A 16694-nucleotide genomic window follows, 5' to 3' on the forward strand; every position below is an offset into this window, starting at 1 on the left:
CTTAGGCCTCGTAAGTTGGTAGCTAGCGTGTGCCTAGTCTTCTTATATACATACCTAGCAGTGAAAGTTCGAGTTCAAGAAATAAATATTTACGAACTAATAAATGCTATTTACAATTTATACAAATGGATACCGGGCGTGATTGAATATCCCCTACCTATTACAATCCAGATAACAATACCCCCAATACTCCAAAATCTAATCAACGCCCTCTTTCGATCAGTTCCTGACCTCGATTCCTAATTGTACATGGCCTTGCATACCCATAGTTGTGAGAGACCTAAGGCAAGCTCTTTCTTGTTCTTGCGAATGAGAATCAGATAAACGTGCTTTGTGCCAGACGAGAAGCTCCTTTCCTGGACTAATGCTCAATTCCAAGTGCTTTAACCTCCCCGAGTCAAACTACACCCATTGTATTAGCATCACATCATCCCCTCAAGAAGATGCTTGAGCTCAAAGGAGAACCTACCCTTCCTTATCCAACTCTAATGGTGTGAAACCCTCTCCCTCCCCCTTCTTAACCTGTGTCTTTGCCTCGCCAGCTTTCCCCGGCTCACCATCCTCGGCACATCCACAGTCGTAGAAGTCTCCAATCTTACTACAATCGAATATCTCCTTCTTCAAACGCTTGTTAACTTCGTTATGGACATGACATGCCCACGCCGCTGCCGTACTCCTCGTTGCCACTTGAGGTGGATATTTCTTCAATAGCCCTTGGAAATGTCGCGCACAGTCGCCACATGGATAGAGGCGCGCAAATAAATGGATATAAGATTTCAAAGCCGAGCTGTCTTCTTCTGTAGGCTTATCGGGGAATTTGGCCATCATCGTGTGTAGAACTTTCCAGGCTGCATGGCCGAGTTCCGCTCTAAAGGGTGAGAATGTTAATAAGTACAAAGATAACATCATTCCAACCGTATTTTGCAGATGAGTGACATACTTTAACGTGGCATTTTCCAGCTTAGGGGCAGTGGCTGCTCCATGAAGAAGATTGTCATCGACGAGAATTGGCGTTTTATCCAGAGGGAATTCGGCGTTATAATCACTCTCTGTGCCATAATCTACAGCTCTCGTTCCATGATTTTGATTGCGAAATGTGAGTACAAAGAATATGCATAGAAAAGCTGCTACCGCTATTCCCGCAAGAGTAAAGTGCGGCTTTCGAGCCATGATGTATTGTGACCGAAGAGGAATTATTTGTACTGATGATTGTGATATGGTTGGCTAACGGTACAGAATAAGGGCCAACTTCTTAGATTGAACTCGGCTCCGAATGTTTCGATGAATACCACGTAGCGTTGTTCGAGATGTCAGCAACAAAGGAAAAGAGAAGCATTAATTCAAAGTAATGAATGACAAAGTTAGTTTGAGAAATCAGTGAGGAAGAAACTAATTCCGAGCATTCGACAAATTCATCTCAACTACCTACCTACTTATTTAGGTACATACATAGCGTGATAAATTCCTATTTTAGCAATCACCGTCCCTCGAATAAATTAATTCCAAGACTCTTATTCGTTCTATTTGACTGTTTCATATTCATTCAAGATCTTATCTTGATTGGCTACAAAGCTGTAACATTTCTCTTTCTCCACCCCCATTTATTCAGGTACATTTCGGAGCATCATTCCTCCCTTCCGTCATTTCTGCCCCGCGTTCTCCGAGCTCGGAAACATGAAATATTTTTTGAGCTAGATGACTGTGTTGTATTTACCACATCTCCGTGGAAACATTGAAAGACTTATTAACAATCTTGAATCCTTCACGATCTTAAATACTTGCTGTGCTACTTCCAAATTTCTGGATATCTTGACTTTCAAAACAAATCTCATCAGATTTTTTTTTTTTTGCAAATCAATATGACTTTCCCCCCACCCCCTGTTAGCACAATCGACTGGAGTGATATTGGCTTCAAATTCCGTGAAGGTAATATCAATTTCTCTGTCCAAGCCTTCCTACCATTGCTCAATTGATTGCTGTCAGAAGGCTCGTCAACAGAAAGCTAATTCTTCCTTCAGTCAACGGTCATATCGAATCCCACTACTCAGTTAAAACCGGCCAATGGACCCCTCCAAAATTCATTACCGATCCCTACCTCCGTCTTCATGGCATGTCCCCCGCTCTCAATTATGGCCAACAAGCATACGAAGGCATGAAAGCTTTCCGCACTCCCGGAGACTCCTCCATTACCATTTTCCGTCCTACCAAAAATGCCGCTCGTCTAGCCCACTCTGCAGAATTCATCTCCATTCCTCCTGTTCCTGAGAATGTCTTCATGGACTGTGTACATGCTGCTGTCTCTTTGAATGCAGAATATGTACCACCTCATGAGACAGGCGCTGCCATGTATATCCGACCTTTGATCTTTGGTTCCAGTGCTCAGTTGGGATTGAGTCCCCCAGAGGAGTATACTTTCTGTGTCTATGTCCTCCCAGTGGGTGTTTACCATGGTGTACATCCAGTTAAGTGCTTGATTCTCGAGGAATTCGATCGTTCTGCACCACATGGAACCGGAAGCGCAAAAGTGGGAGGAAACTACGCGCCAGTGTTGAGATGGAGTGACAAAGCCAGAAACGAGGGATATGGTATAACATTGCATTTGGATAGTCAAACGCGCAGCGAAATCGACGAATTTTCTACAAGTGGATTCATTGGCGCGAAGAAGGAGGGGGATTCCATTACATTGGTGGTACCGGATAGCAAGAATGTTATTGCTAGTGTAACATCTGATAGTATCTTGGAAATTGGAAAGAGTCTTGGATGGAAGACAGAAGTTCGCTCGGTTAGTCAATCCTCCCCTCCTTTGTTTCTTGCGCATTTCCCGTGTCCCATCCATTTTATTACCTCCATTTCGCCTTCAACATATTCTAACTCTCATCTTTCTAGATCAAATATGAAGAACTCCCCACTTTCACCGAAGTAATGGCCGCCGGAACTGCCGCTGCTCTCGTCCCAATTCGCTCCATAACCCGTTACTCCGATAACAAAACTACAGAGTATATCCCTTCATCCTCCGAAGAACCCGGTGCTATCTGTGAGAAGCTTCTCACCACCCTTAAGGGAATTCAAGCAGGAAAGCTTAAGGATACATTTGGCTGGAATAAAATTGTCGAAAAATTGGACGTCAAGGACTTCACGACAGAGACAAATGATACCAATGGTTTGAATGGAAATGTGGATAAATTGCCTTAGATGTCAAGGAGACTTTCAATTGAAATAGTCTAAAAAGAATGATAGCGGCGTTGAGTGGCTGGGCATTAACAAATTGTACTATCTACAAGGTATTCTTCAATAAAATTTAAAGTGCGAACCCTTAGGAATTAAGACTTCTCCTCGGATTTCGTGCAACTAATTTAACAGCGTCATTACGTCATAGCCCCCAAGCGCCCGTTTTCTCGCTTAGTCATTCGGTCTGGATCTTTCTTATTATTACGCTTCTTCACGACCAACCATGCTTCGCGAGACACGAAATCAAGAAACAAGTAAATAAATGAAAATCATCCATCCATTTGGCACCAGCATAACATGATTAATATATCGAAACGACGTGAGATGGGGACTTCTTTATTAAGTGGAGGTTTCTTGTAAGGTTAGTGGTCGGGAATCAGAGTAAAAAGGCGAATGTATGGCCAAGGGTTCTCCGGATCTTTTCTTTGTACACCGGTGAGGCAATGCTGGTCATATGCTACTTTTTTGGTCCTTGATTTACACTATCCAAGCTCGGAGTTATAGGACTGATGAACATTGGGTTCCAATCAAAGGCAATAGAGTATATGCGAGGACTTGCAGGACTTGGGGTGAGATTTATATGATGTCGATGACCACAGACTTCATCTCACTTTCATCTCACGACTTTTCTTGCTTATGACGCGAGTTTATATGTTATACACATTTGTATATTCTGCTGCCACGGTATACTTTTTGCTATCACCGTAACCTTGATTTTTTTCCATACTCTGGTTTACATAGAATCACTTTTACAAGCCCATTACAAAACCACATCTCACAATGCTTATCCGCATACCCATAAATCTGCTTTTCCTGATACCTCTGGCAACCGCGAAAACCACAACTGTTACAACAGTCACGGAATCAGCAGCCTCTCAACCAACTTCTACATCATATACCTCTGATTCTCAATTCCAATCCGATATGATCGCGGCGCACAATTTCTATCGGGCAGAACAAAATGTTAGTAACTTGGAGTGGAATGATACCAGTGCGAAAATTGCGAAGAATTGGTCCAAAGGTTGTGAATTTAAACATTCTGTACGTCAAGTCCTTCTTTTCTGTCTCCCGCCCCCTTTCTCAAGTTGGACACTGCACAAATTCAAGCCTCCAAAATAATAACAAATAACTAACACCCATTATCAGGGCGGACCGACAGGCGAAAATCTAGCAGCCGGCTATCCCAATGCGACCTCATCCGTCGACGCCTGGGGTCTCGAACGCCTCAAATATTCGTACTCCTCTCCAGGTTTTAGCGAAGATACAGGTCACTTTACACAATTAGTCTGGTCAAACACCACATCTGTCGGATGCGCGCGTACCAATTGTGCAGGCGAAAACGATACGCCGGGATGGTATGTAGTGTGTGAGTATTGGCCAGCAGGGAATGTTGTAAATGGGAGGAAGGGGGATAAAGAGGAGTTTTTTAAAGACAATGTGAAAGAGCAGGTTAAAGGGGAAGCGAGTGATACGGTGGAGAGTGGAGTTACGAGTGCAGGGAGTAGTATTGCGGGAGGTAGTGTGGTGGGGTGGAGGGGGAGAGAAGGAGAATTGAGATGGGGTGTTTTAATGGGAGTTGTGGCTGTAGGGGCTGCGGGGTTAATGTTTTAAGATGTGTATTTGATTGGGATTTTGGGACGGGGAAAGGCGAATGGAGGAGAGACACAAGAAGGGTGTTTTGCTTAAGCGCGGTGTTTGGGGCTCTGTATTTACCCTGGGAAAAAGGATACAGACATGATATCAGGTGTAGAGGAACTAGTTTGGCAATTTGTTCAGTCAGAAGAATATACCCCATGATATAGAAGAATGGGGCTAGGTACCTCCTCGATGGATTTGATATGTCACAGGGCAGAATAAATCTTAGCTATTCCTGTTCAGGTATAAATGCGATTTCTCCATTCATCATGAAAGTGCTGATATCAATTTTTGTTTCTTGACAATAGCTCGATGGATCAGCAATACGTGTATTCGGCTAGAGTAGAAAATGGATAAAATAAAAGGGGGGTGAGAGGAGAGTGGGGCTCAACACAACTGGAACTATTGTTACCTATGATTTTTTGTTTATTTCGAAGAGAAGCTTTGTAAGTTGGAGATATGAAGTTTTGACATCTACGATTGAATTTGAGATGGAATGTTTTGGGAGTGGATGTGATGCTTTGTTATTTATGTTATTTGTGTACGCTTACCTATTTATTTATCTATCTACAAAGAGAACATCGCTTCGCTCTGGGAGGTCGATGTACATCTAGGTAGGTATTACTTGTTGTATTTTTGCATGGCAATTTTCTTAATCGAGAAAATCTATTTTCGATACTAAAGACCGGAGACTCTGAGAGCGCTGGAAACGTGGTCTGGAAGATCAGGAACGAGTATACAGCTTGATGCTGATGTTGTTTTGCAGCTGCGGAGCTCACTACTCGGATTGAGAAAGGCCTGGACGGGTATGTATTGTGGAATAGAATGAGGATGAGTGTTGATAATCGTATTGGGTTAGAATTGGAGATTTGTTACGCCTGAGCAGTAATTGTATCCCAAATGATGGGCAGTGAGGCCTTGTAGAGTTATCTTTACTGTAAATTACCTAGAAATTTCACAGGGAATTAAATCTCCTGCTCATTCCCGTTCCTTTGTTTTCTTGGTGAAAATAAATTCTCTGCATCTTATTTATTTGTACGTGTTATGATCGCATGCTGTCTAGCCTTTGGGGAAGATACATCCATCCTCATTCTGACCATATAATATTCTCTTTCGTCCAGTACTCAGCTCTTGATTCCTTACTTGAGCCTCGCATTTCAAAAAGGAAAACAAGACCTTTTAATCTCAAGATGCGCGTTATAGATTGCCCCCCAAGATTGATGTGTGGTATTCTTTACAGTCGGAACTCAGGATGCTGAAGTAGGTAAAGCTTGGTAATTCCAGAGGTGAGCATACGTAGTAGTTTGTGGGAATTGAAGAAGGTGCGTCTCACCTGTTTGCCATTTAGCCAAAACTTTGGGGGAAGTTTCCGTCTCGAGCAATTATGTTCGATGTGAATCTTTTGGTCATGATAGAAGCTTAATTCGATGCAGCACGAAGACTTTTCAAACAATTTTAGGCTTGCAATCTTCGGAAATGAGGAAGTATCATCACAGTCTTCATCACACATGATTCACAGAAGCATCAAAGCCCTCAGTAGAACAGGTCAATTCACACGAAAACAGCAGAAATTATTGTTGGAAGAATACATTCTCAGCTTAACTTTACTTTATAAAGCCAACAAGCATGTGTGTTGCCGCAATGAGCGCGGAACAAAATACCTATCATCTCTCCTCCCACCTCCAATAGCATCCCATATCAGTCTGTGTGAACCTGTATACACAACGAACTCATAGCTGAACATATCCTTCAACTATTTCCCACATCAAAGTAAGCTGTGTGCGCTCTCCACGAAGCACAATGCTGAAAGTTCATTGTCCGACTCTCGTCAATCGACCAGAGAAACCACCTTTCGCAGCCATTCTTCGCAAAATTGCTCGATCCCGGATCCAATCAAGATTCTATTGTTCAGTTAGTCAGGATATTAGAAGATGCAGAGAGAACTGCTTACCGGTAGTTGAATCCTCCTCAACCAGATAGTTCTCCCCAATCATCTGAGTACATTTCTTTGCCCTAAAATTCTCAGGTAATTGTCTTTCTAAGGCCAGGATTATGTCTCCCAACGCCTCCACCGGGTAAGAAAACAAATCTTTGTCACGAAAGCTAGAGGTCTTCCCCCAGCAACTGTGCTCAATCACAAAGCGTCGAAGAACACTGCCCTCAGCAGTATTATCATAGACGTATCTACAATCTCTAGAAGACAGATTTGTATTACAAATAAAGATTTTGTTACAAAGAACGCGGATAGTATAATTCTGAAGTCGGGGAATCAGAAACTTTTCGGCCAAAATCCAAAGCTAAAGCAGGGCACTATCTTCAGCCATGCACTGGATTATTGAATCGAAATCTTTGTGGGCGGCATTCAACTCTCCTGAATGAACATGGTCGAACTCCTCTCGGTAAACCCATTGCGTCAATAATCGAAATACCTCAGGGACAGTGTCTTCAATACGATAAGTCTGCGTTTGTCCCTCGACAAATACGCTATTGAAAGCACGATTCCAGACTTCCGAATGTTCGCATGCGATTTGTTTGTGGATCTGAAAGGTCTCTTGTTTGTCGCCTGTGCCAACGATAAAAGTGACCATTTCGTTTGGTGAAGAGAACGGCTTCTTTTTAGGATTTGTTGGAGGAGGAGTTGCGATCTTCTCAGCCGGCGGCTTAACTAGCGAAGACATTGTTGTCGTTGAAGTGGAAATCAGGTAATCGGTTTGTGAGATAGACGTGATGTGGTTTGATCTGGGGAGATATCAATTACACTATCGAATGGAAGTGGTTGTAGAAATGATGGAGAAATTATGATTTTGGAGGATGAGAAAAGTCTTTATAGGTTCGGTACTAGTCGAGTTAATATTACAGAACTTATTTTCGTTGAAGATGAAAAATAAAATGTGCAAGCAAAGTGAATGTTTAGTGGTTGGACTTGAACTGACTTCAGTGGCCTACAAAACGTTGATGTTTCAATCCAGTAGCGACTTTTCACTCAATTCGATGTGACAGACAGATCCCATTCATAAAAATGCCTTTAAAAACGAGTTTCTCATTGTTGCATTATAGTAGGTACGATTAAGGAGCTCGTTAGTATAGAATGTGAACCTCCAACTCTCTTTCAAGACCGGATCCAACTAACAACATCCAATTTCCTACGCCTTCAATCCAATAGTTCGCTAATACCGATTACCAGAATTCTCTGCATTCCTTCCTGTCATATCCTTTTACACCTATTCGCCTATACCATCCCGTTGAAAAATCAGGAAGACCTTCCACGGCCAGATAATTTCTGATTTTTCAGCCACCAAGAAACCACTGCAATTTGTCGCCATTTTTCTTCTTGTATGAAGATGCTGTAGCTTCCACTTTGTCCTGATCCTCCAAAGCTTGCCTACATTCGAAATCTTCATATGAGGGACCTACTTGTATACAGTCTAAGTCCGGACAGCAAACTCTTATACCGCTTATGGGATTGCATTTCACTAGTCCCTCTTTAATCTCAAATTTTCAAGAGAGGCAAGAAGAAAGAACTTACTGTTCATTGGTTTACACTTGGGCAACTCGGTGATATCGTCCAGTCTATGCGGCGGTTTCATTACTTCAAGAAAATCCCACTTGCTTGCTTCTTCTATCTTCTCTCCCTCTGACTCAAGACTTTCATCCATATTCGAGTTCAAGTTCAAGTTCTGTTCAAGTGACAGATATGGTTTCCGCAGTATATCCAGAGTTTCTTCGTCTTCAGACTTTACATCGGAAGGTGGACGGCATTCACTTATGCTTGAACTCCTGGAAATGTAGCAAACAAGTGACGGGCAACAGTATTCACCTTTCTGGAAATCGCAAGATGCTATTTTTCTAGTCATGAGTTTTCATAAGAGTGTATGAGTTTTGGAAAGGTCAATACGTACAGCCGGCTTTGCTACAAGATTCCTTCGCAGCAACAGTTTCATCACCTAGTCTCAAAGAAACCTCTAACTTCATACCAAAATCTTCACCAACCTCTTGATGTTTAGACTGAGGGGCGAGGGTATTCAGAACTGTCGAAGCCATTCCCCCAAATGCTCGAGAAATTTCACGGAAAGCATCCAGTGTCGATCTAGTAATCGGAGGCGCATTATCTTTTTCAAATTCGCAAACATGGATGCCATAGCCGTCTAGCTGACATTTTAGGCCCGAGTCTCTACAACAGGGTGTTTGGGCACAGCGACCTTATTTCATTTTAGTACAGCGCGATAGAACGAGATAAGAGGAAGGTTTTACCGCCTTGCTTGATGCATGCTCCATCTTGGGCGGTCGCTTTGGACCCGATACTACCAGCTGGATTTAAGACAGCAAAGGAGGATGCGATCGATAAGAAAAATATGACTTGTAATATTGGGGCGATGAGTAGCATCTTAAGTGGCAATCTTTGTCGTCTGTTATCGAGCTGCTATCTAATTTAAGGGGGGCGAGGGTCAACGAGTTTTAAGATCGTTGGTCAATGTTAATATCGCGATTCCCCGCATTCTTGGATCCCGTATATCGGGAATCGCATTCCACGCACAATTTAAGTTTTGATGTTTTACATTCCAGACCGTTGAGGCGCGGCAATTGATAGTGAATCACTAAAAAATCACGAGTTTTGTAATTAAAATGGAGAATTCATATTTGTATTGAAATTTGAAATAATGTTCTCCGGAAGATGTTGGCATAAATTCTTGGTGTGGCTTATACAACGCCATTTAGCCAGCGAGTAATATGTTGCGCTAGTGTACAGATTTCTAGGCTATTAGTACCTCTTTTCGGTGTGCGCTTAGAGAAGTGACATTGGAGGAAATAGTGAATGGACTTTCGATCGATCAGAAGCTTGAATAACCAAGGGATTGAAGAATCTTGATTATAATTTTTAGGATAGTTTTTGTTCAATGCGGATGAAAGTTGCCATTCTTAAAATTCGCGAGATCTTACGTCAAAAAATTGAGCATTCGGTCGACCCAAGATGTTCAGCTCCGAATTCAAATATGACCAGTATTCAAAAGAAATCATAAATATGATGAATATTGAAAGGCAGTAAGGGTTTCTGCCACTTCCTGGCGTCAGCTATGATGAATATATATTGTTGCTTCCTTTTTGTCTGCTAGGATGAAATGTTGCGGATCTCAAGAGGATAAAGTTTAAATCAAGGTCCGAGTGATAATGCTAGGTAGGTAGTCAGCTCCCCGGACCTACCTATCGGGAAAGGAGTCAGCGGAAGAACCTCCATACTGTATGAATTTGGCCTCCCATGATTAAGTGAATGGTGAAAGTGGATTGCATCCCAAGAGAATTGGAATCTGGAAGTTTCTGCTGAGATTTCCATTTCAAAATAGGCAATAGGAAATAGGAGATGGATGATTTTTGTTTATTTGTCAACTGAGAGCTAACTGCTAGAAACGGTGAGGTTACAGCTGGACTTGGTCTAACGGGCTACCATACCTAGAGCCTGGCTACTGTACGTAGGTGTTGTTCTGCGATGTAGGTCTGGTAGCTTTTAGCCTAGCCTTGAATATCGGGTCACATCGTACACGGCCATACATGGATCATATTGAATGGTCAGCATGGGTAGGTACTCTAGAGTCTGTTTACGCAGAAGGTAGCACGATCTAAATGGCACGATCTTCAGAGCTCTTTTTCACTACTTCCTCATCGAAATGTATCTTCTCCATCCTATTCATCAGTCTGATATCCATCAACAGTATGAATTGGTATGATGCAGCAGCTGTGTCTTAGCTGACTATCTATAGAAATTCCAGGTAGTCCGGGCTGAGTTTGATTTCTTTTTATATGTACGAAGAACCACTTTTGATAGAAGCCCCCGTAATAACAATAATAAGTAACAACTCTCTACTCTAACAGAGTTTGGAGAGTGCATTTACCCCATTCACGGAGCACGGGAAGATTTGTACCTTTGGGTCTAGCTTGACTTTCCTGACCCTCCAAAAACTCGTAGTTGATAGAATCGTGAAACTTGAAACCATTCCTTAGGAAAAGTAACGTCTCTATGACAGCTCTTGTCAGCATTATAAAGATTTAAGACTCGATGTCTTCTCAAATGCTACGCAGGATTTGGAATTTTACGCGGCGAGTCAGGAAAGGATCAACCGATACCGATGCCAATGGCAAATATTGCACAATCCCATCGTTGCTTCCCGTTCGCACGGGCCACATACGTCCTTTCCTGCTGCAGTAGTGGTATTATTAATAAGCTTCAATGATAGGCTTTCTACTCGTAGAAACTAATTGGAAAGTAAATGGCAAGCAAACACACTGTGATACTCGTATATTCTCTCAATTTCTGATCCTGCTCTGCGCAGTCATCTCCTCCGTGATGATGAGTATGAAGTATAAAGTGACGTCTTCTTTGGCTAAATTTTACGCCCTTGAAGTAAGTCAAGATCAATAATGTATCACGTCAAGAGATATGAAGTAGGTTGGTTGTTATTACATTGGGGCAAAATCTTCCATTACCGGTATCAAAATTCAAGATGATAATGGACTCTCTCGTCTTTGTCATGCACGATCTTTAGCCTTGCCAATTCCCACCTTTTGTGAATTCTTTGGTATGCTTTGATGAAGTTGGAGGAGGGGTAACTGAGATATACTGTACAAAATTTCAAATTGCTCCCATCGAGCCCATTTTTAAACATTTGTTTGCTTCTCCGAATTCTAGAGCTCCTTGCACTTCACGCATAAAGTTTTCGATATCCTTGTCATTACGGAGCATTTTCCGTGGCTGGTGTCGATAGGGATTCACTTCGATCTCCATACCATCGCAACTAACCATGGGATCGCTCGTCGAGCGGTCTCTCTAGACTTCAAGCTAGACCAAGACTTTGCTCAAATAAAATTAGTCCCCATGCACTGATGGATCTCTATATTGATCACCATTTCTTTTCTACACGTCAACCAAGCGTCTAGAGATGGATACATTCAATATTCAATATTCTGCTTGGTAGGATACAACATGCTGAATGATGTCCAACATAGATACAACACCTTCCAAGTCGGTGGTTTACCCATCGGTTGAAGAGTTTCAAGTCGAACGGATATTTCCTATTCGAAATCTTGTCAATGGAAGAGACCTCGATACAGAATCAACCTCGCAGAATACCGACGATGTTTCTTCATCGAATTCAAGCTGTCGAGGTCCTAATTCGGCTCAAGAGCCTTACGATAAAGATGACATTTTGAATGACAGCCATTCCGATGGCTCTAGCGAAACGAACGTCTTGCCACCGCCTTACCCACCAATAACTCCCGATGACCAAATTCGCAGATTACCTAAATATTCAATACATGACTATTCCACAAAGATTGAAGGTGCTGAAGGCCCATCTGAGAACGAAGATAGGAAGATGTCGCAACGTTCACAATTGATCCCTTCGAAATCGGGTCCTCCAGGCATAGCCCCCGGCGAACCTGTGAGAACTGAGGAGCGGACATTTTTCAAGTGTGAAGATGAACCTATACATATTCCAGGAGCAATTCAACAGTATGGTGCATTGCTAGCCTTGAGATATAATGATCAGGGAGATCTCATGGTTCGGATCGCCAGCGAGAATGCGTACAAAATATTAAAATATACCCCGGAGCAACTCTTCTCGTTAAATTCTTTCCTTGACCTTCTTGGCGTCGACGTTCGCGAAGATTTTATGGCACGAGTGGATCATGCCCTTCGAGCTGTCACCAAAAACCCATGTGCCGATACCAAACTGGATGTCTTCTCCATGTCAGTTGTTGCACACACAGGATTGGTAAATCTTTGGTGTGCGATTCATATATCTAAAGGCACAGATGATTTGATCATCTGTGAATTTGAACCATTTTCTGATGAAATGTTTTTTTCTGAAGAACCTCATAATACCACGAACGATTTACCCAAATTGCCGACGCGAACTATCGACAACGAAACAGTACTTGGAGAACGATTGAAAAGTATCTCCAGTGGAAGCCAACCTCTTCGCGTATTGCAGATTGCAAAACGAAAGGGCAGACATGCTGTTGGTTCTTTGGAAGTGTTTAATGCCATGACACAAGCACAAGAGCAACTTGCTGCGTGTACTTCGGTTCAAAAGCTTCAGGACGTCTTGGTGGGCCTCATATTTGACTTGACGGGCTTTCATCGAGTCATGTTCTATCGATTCGATTCCACCAAAAATGGATGTGTGGAGGCTGAGTTACTCAATCCCAAAGCCAGTGATGATATATTTAGAGGACTGCATTTTCCAGGTTCGTTTTTGAATTCCTCCGTTCCTCTTCCATTCCAAACGGATCAGCAATAGCTTATAATCGATAGCTTCGGATATCCCCAAGCAGGCTCGGGACTTGTATAAAATCAACAGGATTCGAATGCTCCATGACCGAGATGAAGAGACCGCGCGACTCGTAAGCAACGTTTTAATTACTTTGTTATTGTTTTTTGTACAGCTATGTAAAGACTTTCCTTTTTCTTTTTTTTCTTTTGCCATGCGCCAGAAGCCACGATAATCAACTCAGCCTGAAATGTTTGGAGTGTTTGTTACTCTGGAGCAAAGCCGAACTTCGCCGTGCTGACAGTATGAAAGGTCTGTCGTGATCAGTCAGATTTTGAAAACCCCCTGGATTTAACGCACGCTTATTTACGCGCCATGTCGCCACTTCATTTGAAGTATCTTTTGAATATGGGGGTACGTTCGACAATGTCAGTTTCCATTGTAATTGATGGCGATCTCTGGGGACTTATTGCATGCCATGGGTATGGCAGTCATGGTACCCGCGTAACTTTACCGATGCGCGAACGTGAGTATTCTCCGAGCTGTCATACTCTCTTTCAGACTGATTTTCTAGATTGGTTGTTGTCTCTAGACGCATCAGATATATGTTGTATTCAAAAGAATCATTTCCCTATTTATTGTTTCGAACACGAAAAGCTAATTGTGCTATTCGTTATATAGTCGCCAGAAATATTGGAGAGTGTGCTTCAACAAATATTGAGCGATTGTTGATGCATCAACGTATTGAAGCTCGCAAAGCACCACGTCAGAACCCAGGAAAGACACCTTCTGGGTTTATTGCGGCATCTTCCGACGACTTACTACGAGTATTCGATGCCGACTTTGGTCTTTTGAACATTCAGGATGAAGCCCGAGCAATTGGAAAACTTCGCCCCTATCGCGAGGCATTGACTATTCTTGCATACCTACAGTCTCGCCATTTTACTGAAATATTCTCCTCGCACAATATTACAAAAGACTTGCCAAAACTGAAAGATTCTCCAGGAATCAGCGCTGTAGCTGGGATACTAGTCATACCTCTTAGCACCGGAGGGAATGATTTCTTGGTTTTTTTCAGAAGAGGCCAACTTCGCGAAGTCAGATGGGCGGGTAACCCTTATGAAAAGATCAAGCCTGCAAAAGGGCAGTATCTAGAGCCAAGAAGTAGTTTTAGTCGCTGGACACAGACTATCAAAGGAACTTCTAAAATATGGAACGCTGATGATTTCGAGACTGCGTCTGTGCTAAGTCTTTTGTATGGAAGGTTCATTCAAATATGGCGACAGAAGGAATCAACAGGACTTAACCGAATGACTCGCCTTCTATTGAAAAATACTAGTCATGAAGTTCGCACTCCGTTGAATGCCGTTGTCAACTATCTCGAAATGGCACTTGAGGACAAAATTGAAAGTCCAACCCGTGAGTTGTTAGACAAAGCTCATAGAGCTTCAAGATCCTTGGTTTATGTCATCGACGACCTCCTGAAGCTCACCAAAGCTGAAGCTGGCCCGGTGAATTCCATGAAAGATGTTTTCGATCTTTCAGCTACAGTTTCAGAAGTCATGTCAGCTTTCCAAAAAGAAGCTGTCCGAAAGAATCTAGATTTGACCGTCACAATTCAACAAGGCATCCCAGAAATGGTGAGGGGTGATGCTACCCGATTGCGACAGGTTATCTCTAACATTACAAGCAACGCATTCCAAAACTCCGTGGTTGGCGGTGTCAAAATTGATATCAAACCCATACAGATATGGCCAGCCAGCACTGTTATTTCTCTCACTGTTCAAGATGTGGGAGTCGGAATGTCGGAGTCACAGCTTGATGAATTGTTCCAGGAGTTTGAACAGATATTGGATGAGGTTGATTGCTCTACAACTAAAAAGCCGCCACAACCACTAAGTGATGTGAGAGAGACACTTGGTATCGGCCTTGCTGTAGTCGCGCGATACGTCCGTAACTCCAATGGCCAAATTCGGGTACATAGTGAGGTAGGCAAAGGGACTATATTCGGCATTGAGTTACCTTTTGAACACGCCTTGGCTGCATCAAGTGCTCAAGATATCCCAATTAGTAGTACTGCTAGACCGATTCGTCCATTTTCCGATTCCGGAAGCAATTACGATGAGAGTGAGAAAATGAATTCTAGTTATACGATGTCAACTTTCGGAAGCACTCCTTTAGCTACACCAATCGAAGAGGGTTCATCTATTACTACATCATTTTTCGATCTCGCAATGCATTCGAAAGAAGAATTTGTCGAGCCACCATCCGCTCGCCGAAGATCAAGCCTACCTTTCTTAACTATGATCGATCTTATGTCAACAAAGAAATCGCTTTCGATCCTAATCGCAGAGGATAATCCTATCAACTCAAAGCTTCTGCATAAAAGACTCAGCAAATTTTTACATAAACCTGAAGTTACAGCTGAAGGGCAATCATGTTACGATCACTACACATCTGGAATCAATAATGTCGACGTCATCTTGATGGACTTACAAGTAAGTCATCACTCTAATCCTATTTAAGATTGATATGTGACAGCTAACATTTCGTAGATGCCACTTGTTGATGGTACGAAGGCAACGAGAATGATACGCAAATTTGAGAGGGAATATCTCGAATCACATCAAGTCAGGAGGAGAGTTCCTATTATTGCTGCTTCAGCCTCACTTACAGAGGAACAACGATTTGATTATATCGAAGCGGGGTATGCTTATTCCTCTTTTTCAATCTTTATCATTTACGAAAGAAACTAATGAACCTTCTCTTTTAGCTTCGATGGCTGGATAATGAAACCTATCAATTTTAGCCGACTAGATTTTCTCCTACAAGGGTTAAATAACCCGCAGCTCAAACAACGGGCTCTTTACCTTCCAGGGATGTGGGAATTGGGTGGATGGTTTTTCGCTTGAACATTATGTTCTTGTTGTACAAAAGTGTTATAGGCGTGGCACGTGTTATTCTGGGCGTTCTACACATTTCATACTTACGTAGAGCGCCTGAGTTCAAATAAAAGGTGTTTCGGGCGTTGGTTGAGTACTACTTGGGAATCTGACCATGGCACTGCAATTATTCTGCCGGCTGGAGTAAGGGACTAAGAAGGTTTCGATTTTGCGACTTTGCGACTTTGCCAACAGGAAGAGTTCCTTAGGCTAATAGAGGGGTGGATTAGATGAATGTATAATATCAATTTCTGTGGGTGCCGAATTTAACTACGGGGAAACGGCGGAGGGAATGGAGGAAGAAACAAATGTGAGGTGAATTATGGTGCTTGAGCCGGATGATACGATGCAGGATTCGGTTACAGGATACTCGACATGCCAGATCGAAGATGAATGAAACTGTTTTCGGGATTGGGGATGGATAGGTCTAGAATCGAACGTGGGAACAAAGATGACTAGGGTACTAGAATTCAAAGCTTCTTACAGCCAGAAAAGTTGTATGTTCGCTCGTGATGAAAGTAACCTTTTTGTGAATGGTACATGTGTGACCCCTTTTGAAAGGCTTAAAAAATGAATCAGGATTGACTGTTTGATAGAATTATAGAATCTTTTGGAATATTATGTAGAT

At 42.5% G+C, this 16694-nt stretch overlaps 7 protein-coding genes across 7 annotated transcripts; 3 read left to right on the top strand and 4 right to left on the bottom strand.

Moving 5' to 3' along the window:
* Positions 1 to 383: 383 nt before the first annotated feature.
* On the bottom strand, positions 384 to 1170 carry EAE97_003020 (uncharacterized protein; the record flags this gene model as incomplete). The annotated part of the gene is made up of 3 exons (XM_038873532.1): positions 384 to 402; positions 470 to 868; positions 941 to 1170. The coding sequence occupies 3 exons, from the start codon at positions 1168 to 1170 to the stop codon at positions 384 to 386; spliced, it is 648 nt and encodes a 215-aa protein (XP_038735395.1).
* A 384-nt stretch (positions 1171 to 1554) lies between these two features.
* On the top strand, positions 1555 to 3318 carry EAE97_003021 (uncharacterized protein). The gene is made up of 3 exons (XM_038873533.1): positions 1555 to 1926; positions 2019 to 2782; positions 2887 to 3318. The coding sequence occupies exons 1-3, from the start codon at positions 1860 to 1862 to the stop codon at positions 3190 to 3192; spliced, it is 1137 nt and encodes a 378-aa protein (XP_038735396.1). The 5' UTR covers positions 1555 to 1859; the 3' UTR covers positions 3193 to 3318.
* Positions 3319 to 3628: 310 nt separating this feature from the next.
* On the top strand, positions 3629 to 5125 carry EAE97_003022 (uncharacterized protein). Its single transcript, XM_038873534.1, has 2 exons — positions 3629 to 4269; positions 4375 to 5125. The coding sequence occupies exons 1-2, from the start codon at positions 4009 to 4011 to the stop codon at positions 4837 to 4839; spliced, it is 726 nt and encodes a 241-aa protein (XP_038735397.1). The 5' UTR covers positions 3629 to 4008; the 3' UTR covers positions 4840 to 5125.
* Positions 5126 to 6756: 1631 nt separating this feature from the next.
* EAE97_003023 (uncharacterized protein) lies at positions 6757 to 7541 on the bottom strand (the record flags this gene model as incomplete). The annotated part of the gene is made up of 3 exons (XM_038873535.1): positions 6757 to 6764; positions 6815 to 7056; positions 7192 to 7541. 3 exons carry the CDS (start codon positions 7539 to 7541, stop codon positions 6757 to 6759), a joined length of 600 nt encoding a protein of 199 aa, XP_038735398.1.
* A 610-nt stretch (positions 7542 to 8151) lies between these two features.
* On the bottom strand, positions 8152 to 9247 carry EAE97_003024 (uncharacterized protein; the record flags this gene model as incomplete). Its single annotated transcript, XM_038873536.1, has 4 exons — positions 8152 to 8336; positions 8390 to 8701; positions 8763 to 9062; positions 9115 to 9247. The coding sequence occupies 4 exons, from the start codon at positions 9245 to 9247 to the stop codon at positions 8152 to 8154; spliced, it is 930 nt and encodes a 309-aa protein (XP_038735399.1).
* Positions 9248 to 10539: 1292 nt separating this feature from the next.
* Positions 10540 to 10893, bottom strand: EAE97_003025 (uncharacterized protein; the record flags this gene model as incomplete). Its single annotated transcript, XM_038873537.1, is given in 2 exon segments — positions 10540 to 10714; positions 10727 to 10893. The coding sequence occupies 2 exon segments, from the start codon at positions 10891 to 10893 to the stop codon at positions 10540 to 10542; spliced, it is 342 nt and encodes a 113-aa protein (XP_038735400.1).
* Positions 10894 to 11493: 600 nt separating this feature from the next.
* Positions 11494 to 16572, top strand: EAE97_003026 (uncharacterized protein). Its single transcript, XM_038873538.1, has 6 exons — positions 11494 to 13101; positions 13169 to 13257; positions 13437 to 13650; positions 13806 to 15622; positions 15680 to 15831; positions 15898 to 16572. The coding sequence occupies exons 1-6, from the start codon at positions 11844 to 11846 to the stop codon at positions 16034 to 16036; spliced, it is 3669 nt and encodes a 1222-aa protein (XP_038735401.1). The 5' UTR covers positions 11494 to 11843; the 3' UTR covers positions 16037 to 16572.
* Positions 16573 to 16694: the final 122 nt, after the last annotated feature.

This window comes from Botrytis byssoidea (genome assembly GCF_014898295.1).
Source record: "Botrytis byssoidea strain MUCL 94 chromosome Unknown BBYS_005, whole genome shotgun sequence".
Taxonomy (NCBI): Eukaryota; Fungi; Ascomycota; class Leotiomycetes; order Helotiales; family Sclerotiniaceae; genus Botrytis; species Botrytis byssoidea.

Bases quoted from the DNA above. Each gene is read 5' to 3' on its own strand.
- EAE97_003022 (XM_038873534.1), top strand. From the start codon at position 4,009: ATGCTTATCCGCATACCCATAAATCTGCTTTTCCTGATACCTCTGGCA. The intron at 4,270-4,374 runs GTACGTCAAGTC...ACCCATTATCAG, and splicing joins GTTGTGAATTTAAACATTCT to GGCGGACCGACAGGCGAAAA.
- EAE97_003026 (XM_038873538.1), top strand. From the start codon at position 11,844: ATGATGTCCAACATAGATACAACACCTTCCAAGTCGGTGGTTTACCCA. The intron at 15,623-15,679 runs GTAAGTCATCAC...AACATTTCGTAG, and splicing joins TCATCTTGATGGACTTACAA to ATGCCACTTGTTGATGGTAC. The intron at 15,832-15,897 runs GTATGCTTATTC...CTTCTCTTTTAG, and splicing joins TTTGATTATATCGAAGCGGG to CTTCGATGGCTGGATAATGA.
- EAE97_003021 (XM_038873533.1), top strand. From the start codon at position 1,860: ATGACTTTCCCCCCACCCCCTGTTAGCACAATCGACTGGAGTGATATT. The intron at 1,927-2,018 runs GTAATATCAATT...TTCTTCCTTCAG, and splicing joins TGGCTTCAAATTCCGTGAAG to TCAACGGTCATATCGAATCC. The intron at 2,783-2,886 runs GTTAGTCAATCC...TCATCTTTCTAG, and splicing joins GGAAGACAGAAGTTCGCTCG to ATCAAATATGAAGAACTCCC.